Source organism: Zootoca vivipara, chromosome 3 (genome assembly GCF_965207765.1).
Source record: "Zootoca vivipara chromosome 3, rZooViv2.hap1.1, whole genome shotgun sequence".
Lineage (NCBI taxonomy): Eukaryota > Metazoa > Chordata > Lepidosauria > Squamata > Lacertidae > Zootoca > Zootoca vivipara.
This window is the reverse complement of record NC_142586.1, coordinates 71,642,208-71,665,820: the sequence shown is the minus strand read 5'-3', so window position 1 is coordinate 71,665,820 and position 23,613 is coordinate 71,642,208. Positions and strand designations below refer to the sequence as shown.

The window sequence follows — 23,613 nt, the reverse complement described above, 5'->3', positions numbered from 1 at the left end:
CTCCAGGCCCATGACACTGAGTCTGACATAGAGTTCTCCAATAAAACCAAAACTCCATGTGCCATAGTCACCAAGAGGATAGGGCCAACTAAGCCCTTCTCCACCCTTAAAATGCTTTTTCAGGGCTGACCACTCACCCATTCAGCAGGCAGAGACTGTCAAGGCTCGGCAGAGGCTTACATCTGCCTCATCCAACCCCTCACCTGGCCTGGCACAGAGACGGCTTTGATTGCAGCCCTCCCCTCCATTACAGGATGTAAAGGTATTAAGATCAGCCAGCTGAACCTGATGAGCCTTGCTGTGGTCCAGTGCTTATCAGCTTCTGGTAATGCAAAGGTGGGCTTTCTCAATAATAGTACTAGGTCTATGGAATTCTCTCCCTGCTGAAATTTGAGAGGCCCCATCTTGTTTAACTTTGGGTACTATACTACTAAAAAGTAACTTGTGTATGCCTAGCTATAGGTCTACATCTAAGAAGGTAGTTAGATGTAGCAAGATGTAGATCCAGCCTAACTGCACAATCCTATGCATGTTTATTATTATTTTCATCATCATCAGTTTTATACTGCATTATATTTTTAAGAAAAAAATCTCAAAGCGGTTTACTGGGCGTTCACCAGTATGCGGATGATACCCAGCTCTACCTCTCCTTTAAATCAGAAGCAGTGAAGGCAGTGAAGGTCCTGTATGAGTGTCTGGAGGCGGTTGGAGAATGGATGGCGGCTAACAAATTGAAGTTGAATCCTGACAAGACAGAAGTACTGTTATTGGGGGTCAGGGGGTGGATGGGGGTCTCCCTGATCTTGAAATGGGGTAACTGTGCCCCTGGGCCAGGTGCACAGCCTGGGAGTCATTTTGGTCTCACAGCTGTCCATGTAGGTGCATGTTAAGTCTGTGTCCAGGGCATCTGTCTATCAGCTCCATCTGGAATGCCAGCTGAGACTCTATGTGCCTGCAGATTGTCTAGCCAGAGTGGTGCATGCCCTGGTTATCTCCCGCTTGGACTACTGCAATGCGCTCTACATGGGGCTACCTTTGAAGGTGTCTCAGAAACCACAACTAATCCAGAATGCGGTTGCTAGACTGGTGATTGGGAGCAGCTGCCAGGACCACATAACACTGGTCTTAAAGGATCTATGTTGGCTCCCAGTACGTTTCCGAGCACAATTCAAAGTGTTGGTGCTCACCTTTAATGCCCTAAATGGCTTTGGCCCTGTATACCTGAAGGAGCGTCTCCACCCCATTGTTCAGCCCAGATACTGAGATTGAGCATTGAGGGCCTTCTGATGGTTCCCTCATTGCGAGAAGTGAGGTTACAGAGAACCAGGCAGAAGGCCTTCTCAGTAGTGGCGCCTGCCCTGTGGAACGCCCTCCCATCAGATGTCAAGGAAATAAACAACTATCTGACTTTTAGAAGACATCTGAAGGCAGCCCTGTTTAGGGGAATTTTTAATGTTTGATGTTTTATTATGTTTTTAATATTCTGTTGGGAGCCACCCAGAGTGGCTGGGGCAACCCAGTCAAATGGGTGACATAGAAATAATAAAATGATAATAATTATTATTCACTATTATTATCGCTCAGAAGTAAGATCCATTGGGTTTAATGGGACTTGCTTCCTGGTAAGGCTGTTCAGAATTGCTTAAGGATGCAATGCTGACTCTAAGTCCCACTCAATTTAACTAGGTTTATGCCCAGGTAGGTTTAGGATTACCTGAGACTGCAGCCTAGCGGTATGTTACACAAACCTTGTTAATTACAGGGACCAGACTAAACAATTTAGTTGTAAATTACCAGTTCACAATGCATTTATGATGCAGTCATTGGAGCTGAACAATTTGTCTGTCACTCCTACATCAGGCAATACTGAGAAAAAAATTGTATTTGTTGTAATGAATGCTAATAGACTCAATGATGTCAACAAATCCAAGATTTGCTCCCAAATGTATGCTTTTTAATGTATTCATTTTGACATTCATTAAGCATCCATAAATAACACCCTATGGGTCATGTTCAATAATAAAAATAAAAATAACAACAACAAAAACTAATATCCACATAAAAACATATGTATTATAAACACTAACAAACATTCATTGATCTTTAGAAAGGCCTTTCAAGTAGTATATTTATTGCATTTAAACACATTGCCCAGAAACAATGAACAAAAATGTGAATAAATAAAACTTGTTATATTTTTAATCAACTTCATGACAGCTCTCCAAATGTACACTTGGTTTATAGTCAAATAAGGTGATCTCTCTGATCAGTGAACCTTTGCCCTTATATCTAAGCTAGTGAGAAAGCATAGCTGCTACTAAATTAGAAATAAATAGGAGATAGCAGGCAGGGTTGATTTCCAGATGATATGTGCTGCCTTCTAAATATGACCTGCAGCTGTAGTAACCATTTTCTAAATACAGGCATGGCTTTCAGGCTTACTTGGGGTGCCTCCAGACTGTCACTATTTTACAAAAGGAATTCAAACTCATGCTGGAAATGTACCGGTAGGTTTGTGCAATTAAAATGGATTAAAGTGATCTGTTGCCCTAGTACGATAGATCCACTTAAAACAAAGCAAACACAGACTTCTTTGCAGTCAGGAAAGTGATGGGGGAAATGAAAGTATGGGATGGATGAATGATTAACAGGAAGACATATTAACACCCTGCAAGCAGATCACAGTGAATGCCCATTGTCAGAGCTAAAAGGAGAAGGCTGGGGAGGGGGGCACATTGCTCCTCTAGGGGGTTCTGTTGAAGACAAACCATTGGTTGGGACAGGGTTTCCCAAGCTTGGACTCCAGCTCTTTTAGGACTACAATTCCCATCATCCCTGACCAGTGGTCCTGAAAGCTAGGGACGATGAGAGTTGTAGTTCAAAAACAGCTGGAGATCCAAGTTTGGGAAACCCTGGGCTAGGAAATGAACCACTTACAGTGGTACCTCGGTTTATGAACACAATTGGTTCCGGAAGTCTGTTCATAAACTGAAGCGTTCATAAACTGAAGCGAACTTTCCCATTGAAAGTAATGGAAAGTGGATTAATCTGTTCCAGACGGGTCCACGGAGTACTCAGCCTGAAGCGTACTTAACCCGAAGCATGGGTGTAATTGGTTCTGGAAGTCTGTTCATAAACTGAAGCGTTAATAAACTGAAGCGAACTTTCCCATTGAAAGTAATAGAAAGTGAATTAATCCTTTCCAGATGGGTCTGTGGCGTTTGTAAACCGAAAATTCGTAAACCGAGGTGTTCGTAAACCGAGGTTCCACTGTACTTCACAGCGGCCAGATATAACACAGTGCCCAATTCCTTACCTTCACTCCAGTGGTAAGACTGCTATAACCTGATATAAATGATCATTTGTTTGAATCTCCATTGTGATTTCTGATCCTTAGGTAGAAACGCCAATGCAATTGCCAACTTACATACTGCTTTAGCTGACCTGCCACAGGTGCCCAATCTTGCTCGGTTCCATAAAAGATGAGTATTGGGAGCGATTAGCCTAGTGGCAAATGGTTTCTCCTGAATGGGATGGGGTAGGGAGGAGGACTAGGAATAAAATGGAGCACCTTGTGTGTGAACGCAGCAGGAGAAAGGAGCAAGCCATTCAAGAAGTGATTGCCGGGAGGGGGAAGCAAGGAGGAGAGCGAGGAGTATCAAGTGGTGGTGGCAGGAAAGATCATCGGAGCAGATGAGGTCATGCAAAGGGCAGGAGTGCAGAAGGGAAAGGGGAAGAACTGTGAACCGAGCAGTGAGGAGCACCAGCAGAGAGTAAATGGAAAGTTATCGTCTAGCACAATCACCTGGGTCAATAAGCAAGGTTCATTAATCAGGACGTGCCCCTCTCTTCTTTTTCATGTTGTCGTAGTGAAACAACGGAGGACTTGAGTTCTATCTAATATTTGTTTGAAGCACCCAATTTTGGTGCCAATGAGAGCACTAAAGGTAAAGAAAGGGGTACTGTCTGTTCTTTAGACCATGCCAGTACAATGTGCATAATGGGGGATTGGTGTGATACGCTTGCAAAATAACAACAGCAATAACAGAATTGGGGCTTCACTTCTAAACACATTTAACTAAGAGCTAATCCCTCCAAACACAGGGATGGGGAGATTTGGGGGTGCATCCAATGTTTATGGAACAGGACTTCTTTTTCCTCTCCTCCCTGCGTATTATTATTATTATTATTATTATTATTATTATTATTATTATTCCCAGCCACTCTGGGTGGCTTCCAACACACACAAAAATAGTTCTAAAGTAGCTTAGAGCAGGCATGGCCAAACTTGGCCCTCCAGCTGTTTTGGGATTACAACTCCCATCATACCTAGCTAACAGGACCAGTGGTCAGGGATGATGGGAATTGTAGACCCAAAACAGCTGGAAGGCCAAGTTTGGCCATGCCTGGCTTAGAGCAGGCATCCCCAAACCTTGGCCCTCCAGATGTTTTGGACTACAATGCCCATCTTCCCTGATCACTGGTCCTGTTAGCTAAGGATCATGGGAGTTGTAGGCCAAAACATCTGGAGGGCCGCAGTTTGGGGATGCCTGGCTTAGAGCATAGCTCTAAAATCTGCTCCAGTGTTCCCCTAACCCTCCAGAACTCATATTGAGGATGCTTGAGTGGAGGCGGCTGGCAAGAGAGGCGCACTGTTGGATACAGCTGTTACCCTTGATCTTAAGTAACCTCTTGGCCCTAGTGGTACCTTTCTTGATCTCTGGCATACATTCTAGCTGAACTTTTAATATTCTGCTTTTAAACAACTCCTGAGCATTTTTGAGAGATTTGCCCCTCTTTACTTTGCCTTTCAACTTCCCTTTTTATCAATCTCTTTATTTTGGAGAAGTTTCCTCTTGGGAAGTCAAATGCACTTGTGTTGGATTTCCTTGGCAACTGCCTACTTAAAGATATGCCAAATCTGACCAGCACTGTGGTCACTGTTCCCAGTCAGTTCAACAACACTTACATCTTGTTCCAGGTCCAGGGTGTGTACCCATACAGCCAGTTCCATTCTAGGGCACAGTCCTTTAGGGTATTTGGAATTTTTGCCTCTTTGTCATACTGGAACATGGCCTTCGGTAGCCATGAGCAAGCTGTGATAGCTACTGTAGGTCTTGGTTTACCTAGGGTTACTATGAGAAAAATGAGAGAAGGCCTTTGTACATTAGGAAGTGTCAGAGTAGTGAAGCCAAAACATGGGACCTAATTACAGTGGAACCTCGGTTTATGAACACCTCGGTTTATGAATTTTCGGTTTACGAACGCCGCGGACCCATCTGGAACAGATTAATTCACTTTCCATTACTTTCAATGGGAAAGTTCGCTTCAGTTTATTAACGCTTCAGTTTATGAACAGACTTCCGGAACCAATTACACCCATGCTTCGGGTTAAGTACGCTTCAGGTTGAGTACTCTGTGGACATCTGGAACGGATTAATCCACTTTCCATTACTTTCTATGGGAAAGTTCGCTCCAGTTTATGAACGCTTCAGTTTAAGTACTCCACGGACCGTCTGGAACAGATTAATCCACTTTCCATTACTTTCAATGGGAAAGTTCGCTCCAGTTTATGAACGCTTCAGTTTATGAACAGACTTCCGGAACCAATTGTGTTCATAAACCGAGGTACCACTGTACTTTCTCAAAAGTCTGGTGAACAAAACAGATCTCACAAAGACTGTTTCCTCCATATGTTAAACGTGAAAAATATTGGGCAGGAACCAAAAAGACAACAACTGTACATTCAGGGTTCTCACCAATGAACCAGTGATTGGCGTTGTCAGCAACGATCACCTGTTGAGAGAGGGCGAAGAAAACAGGTGCCATCTGTTTTGTGATATATGTGGGGAATTGGAGGATCATGTGCCTCCCCCAAGGAAATATATATTTCGCACAGCACCCTTTTATATGAGTAGTCTTGAATCCGAAAGGAGCATCACTCTGTGCCTAGAAACCACTTTCCATAGATGGAAAGGCCTCTGATGAACTGGAGGCCAGCGGTTTATCTTTCCATTACAATTACAGTGATGCTTCTTAGGTGATAACTGCAGCTAGGAAAGCAAGGAATACGAACACCTTGCTTTTCAAAACCAGCTTAATGGATCCAAGGTTTGCCATGTACCTTACAAACATGTGCCTTGAATTCCTACCCTAATAACTATTTTAACCTGGGATCTGGAAGAGGTGGCAGTGGACAGGCAGGGGCAGTTGTAACGCACACCCTTCCCTTTCCTGCCATTCCTGAGCAGGGATAAAAGTGAAACCCGAGCAGAAAATGTTTGTGGTGCCACTAGCAATCAAGGGTTCCGTTGCCACAGTAACTGGAACACTTCATCAGCTCAGCTAACAGATGGCCAGTGAGCAACAGGCAGCATATGTTCCAATAAGTACTGACATCAGCACAGATGGAGGGTGGGCAGGAGGCTGGCCCTGTAACATAACCTGACATTTCCTTCTCACTTGGTGCTGCATTGTTATAGCTCACACAGGAAGATTAGCAGGGAAAAGTGAATAGCATTAGGGAATCTGCTCAAGAACCAATTATTAACACTTCAGTGCAGTTTTAGATTTTTACTTAACCAGAATGCAACATTGTTAACAACATTCAGCTACACAAAAGGGAATGCAGTGGGTTTTAACGACAGGGGCTTTATTTTCATCACAGGCAGGTTTTCCCAAGAACACTAATTAACAGGGATTGCCAAGTCCTTAGGTGTCCTGATCTTTCCAGTTTTATTGATTACGCTTTTTTAAAAAAATAAAAATAAACACAACCACAGCAACATTCTTTGTATAAATATTTCGGTTTCCTGGAAAAATGCTAAAAACCAGCCGCACTTTTGAAAACTAAGAGATGGGAAGATTTGTTTTGTGTTGTTTGCTGTGACTTCCAGTTTCATCATGGCATGTATTAAATTTTTTTAATATAAAACTATCAAAATCATCATTTTAAGATGAGTGCAACCAGAAATAACCTCAGGATTTCACCACCCCAACACCCACCTCCCACACATAAATATTTCTATAAATTTTACGTTATGATTCTGCGTGGTGGGTTGTTGTTTTTTAAAAAAGACTTTTTTGTATGGGAGAAGAGGTGAACAATAAATTGTAAATAAAATTATAAAACCCCAAACTCACAACTACAGGGAAACTACGGGGGGGGGGGGTACAAAGACCACATATTCCTTGATACTGAAGGTCAGAGGAATCAGAATTCAAGTGGCACAGACATTTTGGAAATGGATATAACTTATAAGCTCAACACTTTTCTAATACCAAAACATCATTGAATGTCAAAGCAGGTTGCTACCTAGACCAGCACTTCCCCTCCTCCTAAAAACAACAACAACTGCAGTAAGCTAAGAAATGTTTGTAAAAAAGAATAACTGAAATATTCACACATAGCTTGCCCCTGATATGCTATAATAGGTATGTGGTGCCTTTCTCCCAATGATGCGTGAGAGATTCTCACAGGCACTTCTCTCTCATGCTAATGAGACTTGGATCTCCATCCATCTTCTGCATGTCAGCAGGAGAACAGACCTAAGGCACTTTCACACAGTCTAGTAATGGGCCAATGTGGGGCCGCCTTGGGGTGAATTCATCAATCCCTTGAGGACTAACATGGTAAGGCAGTTGACAGATATGGGCAGACACTCTGCAAGCCAGGAGTGACCGCCCATACCTGCGTCCACCACACCATTCCTATCTTACTCTGCAATTACCAAATGGACACCAAACAGAATCAACAGCACTGGGCTGATGTTGACAACCTGAAAGGGGGCTTGTGAAGTGGTGGCTGTTTTAAGTGGAAATGTCTTCCTAAAATGAAAAAAATAAAACGTCTTCCAAGGGCACAGAGAGGGACCAGGTAAAACAGGCAAAATGCTCCGCCATAATCACCTGCCCATTTAAAGAAAATGCACCCAGAGGAGGAGGAGGAGGAGGAGGAGGAGGATAGCAGAAGCTCACCATTGTCAGAAAGGGTTACAGTATGTGGCATTGGAGAAGCAAGTCAACATGGGCAGGAAAGGTGGGCACTTAAGCATTGCCAGAAAAGAGGATATGCATTGTCCAAAAAGGGATAAAAGACACAGGGTTGCATGCAGACTTCAGCTTGTGCAACAGGACTTTCCCCTTCCTTTCCCCATGCATCCTCCAGGCAAATTTAGAAATAATGCCTATCATCTGAACTGAAATACAATGCATCTTCTCAACACAGTGGGGGAAGACTGTGACCAGGGGGGCTGGATGTTTTCTCAGTCTGCTGTCCTGGTGGTAACTGTGGATGGTCAACTTCAAGGTCCCTGCACTCATTGGTGGGTTGTTTTTTTGTTTTTAAATGTTTAAATTAGGTTTGAACTGGGCAAACAGAGGACTCCATCAAATGCAGTTCAATCCTCAGACAGCTCTTCATGTAGACGACTGTTCTCTGTAAGGCTAGGGATGTGGATAAGAGGTGAGAAACGACAGGATAAATACAGGGTAGATATGGCTTGTGGCTAATGTCGGGTGGGTGCTTCTTGCCAACATTATGTGCATACTGGATAAAGACTGGATGGGAGCATGTACACAGCAATCGTTTCCAGGGATTTCTTAAAAATCCTATGGAGCATTCAAATGCTATAGAAAACGACACATCCCAGCTGGCTGGCTCATGGTCAGAAGAACTGTGAACACCCCAAACTGGAGAACAACTTCTTGGGGAAATGTTGCTTCATTTGTGATACAACTGAGCATTACCAGCTGGATAAGTTTATATTCTGAACAATAAGGTAAAGGTAAAGGACCCCTGGACGGTTAAGTCCAGTCAAAGGTGACTGGAGTGTGGTGCTCATCTCGCTTTCAGGCCGAGGGAGCCGGCGTTTGTCCACAGACAGCTTTCCAGGTCATGTGGCCAGCATGACTAAACCGCTTCTAAGTAAGCCATGATGACATTAAGTCACTGCAAGCTAGCCATTGCCATATTTGTCGTCCGCAATGAATATATACAATTATCCTGCTTTTCTGCTCAAAAGCACTTGACAATCATATCTAAAGTACAAATGACACAATGCACATTGTACAAAGTGTATATCAAAATACAACCTGCCCTAGGCATAGTATTCTTAGGTATATATTTAATTAAGGCACTATAACCACTTTGATGTGGTTCTGATTTATTTTTTGTTTTGTGTATGTACATGTGTGTGCACGGATATTTGTGATTTGATCTCAATGCAAATATATTTTAATTATTTTGTTATCTGACTGTGCATTTCCGAATATATTTTCTCCTTCGTGATACAGCTCCACATCCTTTTTATGTACCTGCCGTATCAGCTGACATTGCTGTGATAACCTTTCTATTTTGATGGACTTCTTTTGAATGGTTTTCCCCAAAGGAAAGAATAACACTGAATGCCAGAAACTATTTGTCTTCTACTAGACGAGGTCCAGGTTTTTGTTTTTTTAGATACCACTGGAGAACCGCTGGTGTAAAACAGAGTGCTTTACGTCTAGGCATTGTAAATAGCCGTTCTTAGATACTGCAAACATAACAGAACCAACTCTGGCCTTGCAGTGCAAAGTGCACATTTTCCTTTGCCTTGATGCCTTTTATAAGCATTGCAGGTGCCTGAAAATAACAGGGGGAAACAGAGTCTCTCCACCCTCACTCCCCCTTTACTGTAGTTGTAGGGCTAAGAGACTGAATGCTTTGTAATGAAGGTATATTGTAACATTTCTCACCAGGTGGCACTTTGTTAGCAACAATTAGATCCTGATTGATCTTTGAAGGGCTAATTCTTACATGTTTTGCAAGGGTCCTAGAAGGAGCAAGTGTTGAGTGGGAGCACTTTAAGAGTATTAGTGGGGTGGGGGGTGGGGAGAATAGAGCCTCAATACATTTGCAATACAATGACCGTGTCTCCTTTGCACCCCCTTAGTAAGCATTAGTTAGCACAGTAATTTGCTCTTACTCCTGTTATTATCCCCTCAGGAACTAATGGTCACTTTATTAATTAGTTGAAAATTGTATTCTAGGTCAAATGGCATCTTTGTTCCTCTATTGTTGCAAATTGCTACTGGTAGGCCCCCGATAAGTGGAAGCCTTGCTGCAAAATGGGAAAGATCCTTTGCTTTTCAAGATAAAGACCCTGGGCCAGCTGCACTTTCTAGGACCACAGAAGGGGTTTCAAAATGTCTAAGCACAGCGTTTCCCAAGACTGGCTTTTAAGCAATCACAGTCCCGCTGTACGATTTCTAATCATGGTCTGATCGTGTTATTGTATGTGTTGATTTTTCACAAAGCAAGTTGTCTCCAAATGCATTGCTTCGCTCAGCTCCTAGGTAACTGGGCCTAGGTTTTGAACGACGACAAAAAAAAAATCACACGCTGCCCCAAGGCACTGACTTAAGTTCATGACTGCCGTTTTAACTTTTAAGTGTTCCTTCGTATCAACAATGAAACTAGCACACCTTATTTGACATCCGAGCTTGTTCTTAATGAATCCTCAAGGTTGGGTAAACTGTGCTATTACAGCTGTTTGGCTTTGTTTGAAAGTGGGCACATAGCAGTTATGCTTTAAGTTGCCCTGTGCTCCTAAGGGAGGGTGAGGTAAAAATGAATAAATTCCACTTGCAAATGGTGGCGGAACCATAATACCAATTAAAATATTCAGGCCCACAGTAATGCCCTCTCAAGTAAAAGTAAAGGTAAAGGACCCCTGGACGGTTAAGTCCAGTCAAAGGTGACTATGGGGTTGCGGTGCTCATCTCGCTTTCAGGCCGAGAGAGCCAGTGTTTGTCCATAGACAGCTTTCCGGGTCATGTGGCAAGCATGACTAAATCGCTTCTGGCGCAACAAAACACCGTGGCAGAAACCAGAACGCACGGAAACGCCGTTTACCTTCCCCGCCAGAGCGGTACCTAATATTATCTACTTGCACTGGTGTGCTTTCGAACTGCTAGGTTGGCAAGAGCTGGGGCAGAGCAATGGGAGCTCACTCTGTCGCGGGGATTTGAACCGCCAACCTTCTGATCAGCAAGCCCAAGAGGCTCAGTGGTTTAGACCACAGCGCCGCCACCATCCTCTCAAGTGCAGGTGAACCAGGACCACACTGTTGTTTTGTGTGAACCAGGCAGTTGAACATACAGATCTGCATGGATTTTCCCAAATCTTGGGGTATGCTCACATATAATTAGGGAAATCATATCACTATCAGTGCATTTGTATGCTGTTTTCCTTCAAGATTATGTCCAAAGCAATAAACAGAACATTTTTCTTCAAAAATAAAACAATGGCAAAGAGCCACAATGTCAATATGTAAAAACCTAAATTTGGATTCACCAAATACACTTGGTTGAATGACGTGGGTGGCGCTGTGGGTTAAACCACAGAGCCTAGGGCTTGCCGATCAGAAGGTCGGCGGTTCGAATCCCCGCGACGGGGTGAGCTCCCGTTGCTCGGTCCCGTTGCTCCTGCCAACCTAGCAGTCTGAAAGCACGTCAAAGTGCAAGTAGATAAATAGGTACCGCTCTGGTGGGAAGGTAAACGGCATTTCCGCATGCTGCTCTGGTTCGCCAGAAGCGGCTTTGTCATGCTGGCCACATGACCTGGAAGCTGTACACCGGCTCCCTCAGCCAATAACGCGAGAAAAGCACTGCAACTCCAGAGCCTGGAACTAATGGTCAGGGGTCCCTTTACCTTTACCTTTACCATACCTGGTTAGTAGAAGCAAGGACTTCTGCTTGTGCAAAGGAGCTTTCCCTCTCCTTCCCCTTTAACTGGATCTGTAGGGTTGGAAGAACAGTGCACAGAGGAAGGAGAGAGAGGATTGTTCTATCTGCAAGCTGAAATGCTTGTGCAGGCTGTGTGGGATATTTAGTTGTAGTCAATTTCTGTTTTTCCAGATAGGCACAAGAGGGACCGGGGCTCAAAGAGCTTTCCTGTAAACTTGTTAGAGAGAACTCTGTAAGATCCCTCCTCTCTGTGCCCAGACGGCAAGAAGGCGTAGCCATATATGCTCCTCTCTGCCAGGACACCCTCTCTCTGCTCATCTCCACCATGCCTACAATATAAGATCCTTGCAAGTCTGAGCTCCAGCTCAGGCTCCAGTTTTAACGTGGACTTAAGTATGTCTTAGTAACTCAATTACCATGTTAAGCCTGCCTGAATGAAGCAGCTGTATCTGTTACTCTTCAAGATGTATTCTGAGTAACTGTTATTCTTACCTTTGACAAGACTGTGTGTGATCACGGTGTATTGATGATACAAAGTTCTATGGTATCTTGGGAACCACTATGAAGTATATCGCCCTATAATAATAATAAAGTGATTTTGGAGGATAACATAAATTACAATTATGGAAAGAACAACAAGCCTTCAACAGTTATCATTTATTTGCACGCCACCTTTCCATAGTTAAAACATCCTCGAAGCAGCTTACAACATGAAATGAATTACAAAATTACAAAAAAAAACTAGAACTAAATTTAAGTCATAAACAATAAATGAAAACATCTCAATAAGGATACAATAAAATTGAAAAATCCCCACATAATTCATAATACGGTGTAAGAATAAAGATACAAAAACATAATACCAGTAACAGTAAAAATTAAGCCTCTCCAAAATTAAACTTGTGATCCCCAAGAAAGTTCCCCACCTCCTGGTCCCTCCTGAGCAGCAGGTCTTGTAAGATGGCCTCTGGCATCTTCTGCAGTAGCAGCAGCTTTTGAAGCGAGAGTCAGTCTGGGCCCCACCCTCCCAAGCCAGGTGGAAATAGGCCAGCAAAGCAGGGAGTGGATATTGTGGGCCTCACAGCAAAGATGGCCCATACATATATGAAGATGTATGGATTCTTTTTTGGGGGGGAGGGGGGATTCCCTTGTCCCATTGCAGCCCATCCCCTACATCATATGCTTTTCTGAGGTTCCTAACTCTCAGCAGGAAGCTGTGTAGAGGATGAAAGGATGGGAGGTGGGGAGTTCTATTTATAGAGCAGAAATTAGGATCCAAGCCATGGTACATTTTGTCAAAAGCAACCTTAAACCCAAAATTGAAAGAAAATTAAGAGGGAGAGAAACAAAAGCCTCAATGATCAACAAAGAAATAGTATATAGATTCTAAAAATTGTGAAGGTTACTGAAAAATAAGAACAACCGGGAAGCCTAAGAATAATAGGATGTCATTGATACACACAGCAAATAACACAAATTAAACATCATGTACCTGGAAGGCATATGCCATGGAAATGCAGGATTAATGCAAGAATGCCACAAATAATAAAACTATAGGTGAAACAGAGAGACGATAAGAAAGGGAATTAGTGAACAATAAAGCCTTCGGATAAGGTAATGGTGAGTATCGAATGATATTCAAATCCTCATTTAAATCCACCCTAGATGAGCAAAATTTTAAGACATAAATGAACATGAAATCTACTTAGAATATAAATACAGCCAGCAGCGACTCTAATCATAAACTTCTTGAGCAAAATGAATTTTTATCAGATAAGCCAGTGTGCTCCATAATTACCTTGTTTTCAGCCTACAACTTGGCTCAAAAGAAGTTTGATTTTTTGTGTGCACTTTTTAAAAAAAGAGCCTGCTTTTGCATGAAGATTGAGTGACAGGGACCACATATCAAGCTTAAATTCAGGAGAGAGGGTACAATCCACAAGGAAGTGCTATCTGAATTGGAATTTTGCAAAACGTATAGCCATGATTATGCCAGAAGAAAACTAACAATAGTCACACACTGCATCATTTTGACCACTGGACATGCATTCAAGATGCTTTCTGTGTATTTGAAAGTATGTATATATTGTGTGCCTATTTACAAAAGGCTGAGCTATTCCTGAAAGTCCTAGTGGAAAGAAATGGAGATATTACTACTAGAAGATCAATTGTGTATGACTGTTTGTTGGAAGGAAGCACTGATTAGGAAATAGAAGCAGAAGAAAATACCTATTTCAGTTCCCCTAGCCTAGGGTATGAAAGGACTTATGTTAAACCTTTATTTGAGTCACCAGGTGCCATGCAAATTTTACAGTGTCTTCTACAGTTGGGAAGATGAACCAGAGATTAAAAAAATTATCTTGCTTTGTATGAACCTTTTATGAGAGCTATTTGAAGCGCCACATTTAGAATATATATTTTAAAAAACAGATCCCTAGTGATGTGATAAACTCTGCTTCATTCATACTTTTTCTGCTGGCGAGATGTGCTCCTGTAATGTTAGCTATCACCTTTGTCCTACAGGGATTGAATTAGGCTCTCTGCGCTGAAATAACTTCCTGGATACTCGCTGCTGATCTCAGAGGTTTAAAACTGAGATGGCAATCTCTCTGCCTGCTGTAGCAGGGGAGCTGGCCAAAGAGAATGGATCTAAGCAATGAGTATCATCCAAAACTGGTTGGAGTAGAGAGGCCAGCCACTCTCTCACCTTCTTAGCCTATTAGCTGAATAGTATTCTGTATTATTTTCTCTGCTTTTCACACCCATATACATAAGCACAATACTATGATGATATGTTGTTGTTGTTGTTTAGTCGGTTAGTCGTGTCCGACTCTTTGTGACCAGAGCATGCCAGGCACTCCTGTCTTCCACTGCCTCCTGCAATTTGGTCAAACTCATGTTTGTAGCTTCAAGAACACTGCTCAACCATCTCATCCTCTGTCGTCCTCTTTTCCTTGTGCCCTCCATCTTTCCCAGCATCAGGGTCTTTTCCAGGGAGTCTTCTCTTCTCATGAGGTGGCCAAAGTCTTGGAGCCTCAGCTTCAGGATCTGTCCTTCCAGTGAGCACTCGGGGCTGATTTCCTTCAGAATGGAGAGGTTTGATCTTCTTGCAGTCCATGGGACTGCTATAGCATCGGGCTAATTTTATTTGGGAAAGCTGCATTACGCACTCATCACTGCCCTTTTCTTTATTAAATGCAAACATAGTATACTCACCAAAATATAGCAAATATATCATCTTTATCTCTCCTAGTTTGTCCAGAATTAAATTTCTCCCATAATCAGATTTCAAGTGTGTTTATGCTAGAATATTAAAATACAATTCACTCTGATGCTTCAATTATGTCTTACGTAGGCTGTGAACTGCTTTGGGAACTCTGCTTGAAAAACAGGATGCAGTTCTATCAAAGAGATATACCAATATACATTGTGGGTACCAATAACTGACTGCTAATAAAATCATTATTTTTTATTGGTACAAAAGCACCCATATCAGTAACAGCTGGAAACATCAAAGATTGCCCGCACCCCATTTTGAAGATTTTCCCTTTCACTATAAGCTGGTTTTAAGCTGGTAATGTGTTATCAATTCACAGTGCTGCAATAAACTCATAAAAACATGCACAGCTCTTCAGGTCAAGACAAGCTACATTACACAGCTCATTTTTTAAAAAAGCTAGAATGTGCTTAATTGCTCTTCCAGCAATATAAATCAGACCATTGTTTTTAGTGATTAATAATGATAAATTTTCCATACATTATCAGACCTCCTTATCCTCTCTTACTCTTCCCAGTTCCACCCAGGAGGAAAATCATCTGGGGCCATCTAAAAACACAAACAGTCATGGAGCTAAAGTAAGCAACTACTCTATATATTCACAGAAAAAAAAAGAACATTTGCCATCTTTGCGTGGCAATACAAAATGAAATGAAACTTTTATTTTAAACAACAGTTTGGAACTACATATGTAAGCCCCTCCTGATCTTTATAACTCTCTAGCTGATAACAGACAAGTGTAGGTGAATGTTGAGTTGCTGTGATAATTATTTTTAATTCTGTCTATGCAGCTCTCATGTGGTACTTGTTTTATACTAGGTACAAAATCAAATGTTAAAAAAGTAAATGGGGGCCAAAAAGAATTTTATTTTATTTTATTTTACAAATGCATCTAAAAATCTTTAAAAACAGCTTTAAAAACTTTTAATTAACTCACTTTCTATCTCTTTCCATTAATTACTATTGCAGCTATTTACCTAGAACCTTTGTCCCCTAGGAGGTTGGTGTCTTGGTCCATATCCTCGACCTGATGGAGAGAAAATGTTAATGTTCAAAGAGCATCCTTAGTAACAGTTGACAAATTATTTTATTCATTTTAGGATTTATTTGTTCAGTATACTTTTATCCCACCATTCAACTTGCAATCTACAATTCAGTTGAAAGCTAAACCATCAGACAGACTAACAAAGCAGATAAAAAAATACCTAGACTCAACATTAATGCCAAGCATAAAATATCCCTTTAAACTAGCACAACTCATAACAACCTAGCGATATACCAGTAAATCAATAAGAAAACCCTGAGAAGGCCCAGGCAAATGGGGGAAATATCAACATAGCTGGCGCCAGTCACACTTCTGGAGAGGGCATTTCATGATGTGGACACCGCTGCAGAGAACACCCTTTTTGTAGTACAGCGGAACCTCCTACTGCCTGCCACGGTATACTAACATAAATTTGAACTCAAATGTGCATTGCTTCAAAACTACCAGTGTATTAATGGAAAGCAGTAAGAGCTATGGAAACTGGATGTGTTCTCTTACTGAGTGTGAGATTAAACATTAGAAAATAGACCCTGCTAAGCCCTTAGGGACGCAGGTGGCGCTGTGGGTTAAACAACTGAACCTAGGGCTTGCCGATCAGAAGGTCAGCGGTTCGAATCCCCGCGACGGGGTTGCTCGGTCCCAGCTCCTGCCAACCTAGCAGTTCGAAAGCACGTCAAAGTGCAAGTAGATAAATAGGTACCACTCTAGTGGGAAGGTAAATGGTGTTTCCGTGTGCTGCTTTGGTTCACCAGAAGCAGCTTTGTCATGCTGGCCACATGACCTGGAAGCTATACGCCGGCTCCTTCGGCCAATAACGCGAGATGAGTGCCGCAAGCCCAGAGTCGGTCACAATTGGACCTAATGGTCAGGGGTCCCTTTACCCTTTTAATGCAGCCCTTGAAGGTGTTTGTTTGAATGGAGGAACTCACACTCCCCTCTCCTTGTGCCTGCCTTTCTATGAAGAAAGAGGTACGGCTTCTACTTTCTCAGAGGATGAAGTCCTATCTCTTTTAATTGAATGTCATGAAAGATTCAAGTCAAGAGAGACAATTCATGGTCCTATTGTTGTTGTTGTTGTTTAGTTGTTTAGTCGTGTCTGACTCTTCGTGACCCCATGGACCAGAGCACGCCAGGCACTCCTGTCTTCCACTGCCTCCCGCAGTTTGGTCAGACTCATGTTGGTAGCTTCGAGAACACTGTCCAACCATCTCATCCTCTGTTGTCCCCTTCTCCTTGTGCCCTCAATCTTTCCCAACACCAGGGTTTTTTCCAGAGAGTCTTCTCTTCTCATGAGGTGGCCAAAGTATTGGAGCCTCAGCTTCAGGATCTGTCCTTCTAGTGAGCACTCAGAGCTGATTTCCTTCAGAATGGATAGGTTTGATCTTCTTGCAGTCCATGGGACTCTCAAGAGTCTCCTCCAGCACCATAAATTAAAAGCATCAAATCTTCGGCAATCAGCCTTCTTTATGGTCCAGCTCTCACTACTGGGAAAACCATAGCTTTAACTATACAGACCTTTGTCGGCAAGGTGATGTCTCTGCTTTTTAAGATGCTGTCTAGGTTTGTCATTGCTTTTCTCTCAAGAAGCAGGCGTCTTTTAATTTCGTGACTGCTGTCACCATCTGCAGTGATCAGGGAACCCAAGAAAGTAAAAACTCTCACTGCCTCAATTTCTTCCCCTTCTATTTGTTAGGAGGTGATGGGACCAGTGGCCATGATCTTGGTTTTTTTTATGTTGAGCTTCAGACCATATCTTGTGTTCTCCTCTTTCACCCTCATTAAAAAGTTCTTTAATTCCTCCTCACTTTCTGCCATCAAGGTTGTGTCATATGCATATCTGAGGTTGTTGATATTTCTTCCGGCAATCTTTCCTATTAGGAAATCCAAATCATGCTGCTTCCTTCCTCTCTGGCCAGTGGATGCTGTGGGAAGGGGCACAACCTCTGAATTCTCAACTAGTTGTTTTTTTCCTGTAATTTCTTCTGGGGGTGGGAGAAGAACGAAATACCCACCACAGAACCAGGTCATGGCTGGTGCCCATTGTGACTGCAGGGAGATCACCAGTAGGAGGAGCCAGATCCAACTACAGACAAAGCCAACTAATTCTAGTTTTGTTCCCATCCTCCTCCCTGCTGAGATCTGCAAGAGCAACATTGACACTAGGGAGGAGGACGCTGACGGTCCATGGATTGGTTGTAGGCTGGGTGATGTTGGTGGAACAGTGGCCATTTGCCCCAATGGACCAACCTCCAATGTACAGAACTCTGGAGAAACTGCTCAGCCTCCTCTCTGCTCAGGCAACCTCAGATGATGCAAGAGGATTGGCTATGCAGGCCTTTTTCACCCCAAGCTTTGAGAAGGCTTGGCCTGGTTCCATACTCTGTGCTGTCATAATCCTTCCAAATTACCCCCAAATCAGTCACATACAGATATGGAAGACTTTGTTAGAGAGGCAGTTGTTTAAAGTGGCAAATTAAACTTGCATTGTTTCAGCTGATAAATTAACAGGTGCTCTAAGCTTGATGTTTACAAGAGGACTAATATAGGGCTGCCAAATTGTGGTGGTGAGATGGAGGAAAATTACAGACAATTAAGTGTGATATTTTAATCACACTGAATACATCTCAGGCTTGAAAGAGGAAAACCCTTTATTGCAATTGTAAGCTCACTTTCAAGTATGTCCAAGACCCATTAAATAGAGATTCTGCACAAAAGCTCAATCATACTGAATTGGGTAACAAATTAGAATCTGAAACTGCAAGTGATCGACACAACATGCCACTGAAATTCCTTAAGAAACTGGAATAAAACAAACTACATAAAGCTTCCGCTTGAACAGGAAAATTTTGCATGTATATGTGGGGCAGATTTAGAATAGATGGAGGAAGATGCTTACTTTTGTGGCGATTATTGATGCAATAATCTATTTGTGACATTATTATAAAATGTCACTGATGCATAATTAAGATGAGCTGGCTCCTCGCCTATTCCTACATTTCACTGTATGAAGTCAGCTAACATCTTAGAATCATAGAGTTGGAAGAGACCACAAGGGCCATCCAGTCCAACCCCCTGCCGAGCAGGAAACACCATCAAAGCATTCTTGACATATGCCCGTCAAGCCTCTGCTTAAAGACCTCCAAAGAAGGAGACTCCACCACACTCCTTGGTAGCAAATTCCACTGCCGAACAGCTCCTACTGTCAGGAAGTTCTTCCTAATGTCTAGGTGGAATCTTCTTTCTTGTAGTTTGAATCCATTGCTCCGTGTCCACTTCTCTGGAGCAGCAGAAAACAACCTTTCTCCCTCCTCTATATGACATCCTTTTATATATTTGAACATGGCTATCATATCACCCCTTAACCTTCTCTTCTCCAGGCTAAACATACCCAGCTCCCTAAGCCGTTCCTCATAAGGCATCGTTTCCAGGCCTTTGACCATTTTGGTTGCCCTCTTCTAGACACGTTCCAGCTTGTCAGTGTCCTTCTTGAACTGTGGTGCCAATAACTGGACACAGTACTCCAGGTGAGGTCTGACCAGAGCAGAATACAGTGGTACTATTACTCCCCTTGATCTAGATGCTATACTCCTATTGATGCAGCCCAGAATTGCATTGGCTTTTTTAGCTGCTGCATCACACTGCTGACTCATATCAAGTTTGTGGTCTACCAAGACTCCTAGATCCTTTTCACATGTACTGCTCTCAAGCCAGGTGTCTCCCATCCTGTATTTGTGCCTTTCATTTTTTTTGCCCAAGTGTAGTACTTTACATTTCTCCTTGTTAAAATTCATCTTGTTTGCTTTGGCCCAGTTGTCTAATCTGTTAAGGTCATTTTGAAGTGTGATCCTGTCCTCTGAGGTATTAGCCACCCCTCCCAATTTGGTGTCATCTGCAAACTTGCTCAGGATGCCCTCAAGCCCATCATCCAAGTCATTGATAAAGATGTTGAATAAGACTGGGCCCAAGACAGAACCCTGTGGCACCCCACTATTCACTACTCTCCAGGATGAAGAGGAGCCATTGATGAGCACCCTTTGGGTTCAGTCAGTCAGCCAGTTACAAATCCACTGAATGGTAGCATTGTCTAGCCCGCATTTTACCAGCTTCTTTACAAGAATATCATGGGGCACCTTGTCAAAGGCCTTGCTGAAATCAACATAGGCTACATCCACAGTGTTCCCTTCATCTACCAGGCTTGTAATTTTTGTCAAAAAATGAGATCAGATTAGTCTGACATGACTTATTTTTCAGAAACCCATGCTGACTTTTAGTGATCACAGCGTTTCTTTCTAGGTGCTCACAGACTGTTTGCTTAATGATCTGCTCTAGAATCTTTCCTGGTATTGATGTCAGGCTGACTGGGCGGTAATTGTTTGGGTCCTCTCTTTTCCCCTTTTTGAAAATAGGGACAACATTTGCTCTCCTCCAGTCTGCTGGAACTTCGCCTGTTCTCCAGGACTTTCCAAAGATTATTGCCAGTGGTTCTGAAATCACCTCTGCCAGTTATTTTAATACTCTTGGATGTAGTTCATCTGGCCCTGGAGACTTGAATACATCTAAACTAGCCAAGTATTCTTGTACTACCTCCTTACTTATTCTGGGCTGTGTTTCCCCTGCTGAATCATCTGCTCCATTTTCTTCAGGTCGGGCATTGTTTTCTTTTTTGGAGAAGACTGAGGCAAAGAAGGCATTGAGGAGTTCTGCCCTTTCTCTATACCCTGTTCGCATTTCACCCTCTTCTCCTCTAAGTGACCCCACTGTTTCCTTGTTCTTCCTTTTGCTACGGACATACCCATAAAAGCCCTTTTTGTTGCTTTTAACCTCTCTAGCAAGCCTGAGTTCATTCTATGCTTTAGCTTTTCTGACTTTGTCTCTACACGTGCTGGCTATTTGTTTGAATTCCTCTCTGGTGATTTCCCCCTTTTTTCCCATGTTTTGTACATATCCCTTTTAAATCTTAACTCAGTTAAAAGTTCTTTAGATAGCCACCCTGGTTTCTTTAGGCACCTTCCATGTTTCCGTCTCATTGGTATTGCCTGAAGTTGTGCTTTTAATATCTCCCTTTTAACAAACTCCCAACCATCATGAACTCCCTTCCCTTTTAGTATTTCTGTCCAAGGGCTCTCAACCAGCATTTCCCTAAGTTTTCTGAAGTCGGCTTTCTTAAAGTCTAGGATTTGAGTCTTAGTATGCTTGGTTGCTCCTTTCCGCTGAATAATAAACTCCAGAAGAGCATGGTCACTCCCACCTAATGATCCTGCCACATCTACCCCACTAACCAGGTCATCACTATTGGTTAGGATCAGATCTTGTCAGTGGTTAAGTTAAAGTCTTTTAATACATGCTTTTATATATCAAAATATTGATGCAGTAAAAGATTTTCAAAGTATGTAGTTGAATGCTAATCTATAAGCTGCATTCTATTTACCTGGAGGCTGGGATTGAGATGAATGGCCAGGTGGCTGAGGGTTTCTCCACCACAGACAGTCACTGCCCTGATCACGATAAGGACGAGATGGAATTCTGTTTGGATTCCGAAAGTGAGTACCTCTTCCCCTTCCTCGTCTCTCTGGAAAGGAATTTATGACACTTGAAACTGCTAGCGCACTAACAAAATAAAATCCAGAGTTCTCAAGTTGAAAGCTAACTAACTGAAAATTATAGCATATAAATTGATTTAAAGTTTCAGCTGACAAATTATTGATATTCTGCTTTAAGCAAAACTTGAAAATTACTAACTACTGCAATTTAAAAGCACAGAAGCAATGAACATGGTCTTTATTGTGGGCATGCGTAGGACAGGTTCATATTCGGGGAGTTTTCTGTACAGATATGTATAGGAAACTATGCACACCTTGTAGATATATTGCTATATATGCAGAACAGACATAATAACTCAGTCAGTTGAGCACAAGACTCTTAACCTCAGGGTCAAGGGTTCGAGCCCCATATTGGCCAAAATATTCCTCCACTGCAGGGAGTTGGACTTGATGACTATTGTGGTCGCTTCCAACACTACAGTTCTGTGGTTCTCTCTTTTGCCACACGAACCGCCCGTTAATGCAAACACACACACACCTCAAAGTGGTTTGCAAAAAGAACTCACAGGGCACCTACCTGTCACGAAGCTGTCCAGTCGCTTTCTGCTCTGAATTATCCTGCCTCTTGCTGAGCAAGTTTTGCAAATAAGGGACATCAGATCCTGAAACTTGGCAAGCCAAGATTCCTGCAGACAAGGAAATAATGAAAGCAATGGCAAGCTCTCCCTCTCGTTTTCAGAGAAGTCACACTGAAATCCGCAGAACATTTATGTAGCCTTCAGGGACTTGAGGGACTCAGAGCCAAATACATCCTTTCACTTCTAGCTCAGCACTGTGTGCTTCCAGTCAGCCCAGTTATGTTGCAGAGCTGCTAGAGAGACATGAGCAGTGTGGTTTCAATGAGCACCTCCAGGTTCACCAAATAGTCTATGTATGACTTAAGGCCCTAATGGATGGGGAATCTCCTCCAGTCTCTGGATAATTGTCATCTGCCTGCAGAAGGATAGGTTTATCTTTCTCCCCAACCAGCACAGAAATGCCGTGAACTGCTGGCACAGGGCCCTGATCTGGATTAGAATCCTGACACTGGGTGTAAGGGACTTTGCTCTACTCTTCGGATGAAGAGCAGTATACAAATTTAATGAATTAGTAATAATTAACATTACCCGCCCTGCCTGGGAATGTGGCTCTCAGGGTGGCGAAAGGCAAAGGAACTTGAAGCAAGTAAGTTTTAGATTTTCATCTCAAGGCCAAAATAAAAAATGAAGAAGATGGTTGCATTTATATTTTCATTTCTTACATCAGCAACAGAAACAATTAGCAAGTGGGATCTCTTTTCAATTTGACAAGGTGGTTTTTCACTGCTGGAAAAGCACAAAAGATTGCAAAGGTTAAGTACTACCACTGAAAACCTTCTTTTATTTCCCAAAGAAAGCAGGGTGAGCTTTCCTAAAATAAAAATAACCCCCCCCCCCACTAAGCTTGTTTTTCTTTTTTAAAAACAACAACCCCCACCCCAAGCTTATGTTACTTACATTGTCTTCCAAAAGATCATGTAAAGAGCATCCTCTGTGGGCTTGCAGGTATTTCGTGTGAAAGAGTTTCCCATCAAACACACTCCACGACATTATGTCATCTGCTTTAAAGGGGAGGCCACAGGTATTATTGGCTTTAATCATCACACCTAGGCCTCGGATGAAGAGAGAGCCAAGCTGGACACCTCTTGAATCAACCTGAGCAAGCTGTTAAAACATTTAAAAGGGGAGAGAGAGGAGTTGTTGCCTGTGCTTACCATGATCCCATTACAATAATATATCAATTAGCTATCGGGCTAAGCTCAGGGTGCTTGTTTCAATGTAGCCCTACACAACTTATACCGAGCATAGGCAAACTCAGCCCTCCAGATGTCTTGGGACTACAACTCCCATCATCCCTAGCTAACAGGACCAGTGGTCAGGGATGATGGGAATTGAAGTCCCAAAACACCTGGAGGGCTGAGTTTGCCTATGTCTGACTTATACCAT

The 23,613-nt window shown here is 42.6% G+C and overlaps 1 protein-coding gene across 12 annotated transcripts in view; it reads right to left on the bottom strand.

Annotated features, from left to right (window-relative positions):
- Window positions 1–12,369: 12,369 nt before the first annotated feature.
- Window positions 12,370–23,613, bottom strand: part of FAM120B (family with sequence similarity 120 member B) — a 41,527-nt gene continuing 30,283 nt past the window's right edge. For 5 of the 12 annotated variants that reach the window (XM_088666409.1, XM_088666412.1, XM_088666411.1 and 2 more), the window contains 5 exons: window positions 23,125–23,331; window positions 22,167–22,275; window positions 21,478–21,618; window positions 15,982–16,031; window positions 12,370–15,553 (listed from right to left, as the gene is read on the bottom strand). In XM_088666409.1, coding sequence (XP_088522535.1) covers window positions 15,982–16,031; window positions 21,478–21,618; window positions 22,167–22,275; window positions 23,125–23,331 — 507 coding nt within the window. In that variant the 3' untranslated portion in view covers window positions 12,370–15,553. Of the gene's footprint in view, window positions 15,554–15,851; window positions 16,032–21,477; window positions 21,619–22,166; window positions 22,276–22,759; window positions 22,954–23,124; window positions 23,332–23,613 lie in introns of those variants that run through there. The other 7 variants (XR_015949063.1, XR_015949065.1, XR_015949062.1 and 4 more) reach the window with 4 other exon arrangements.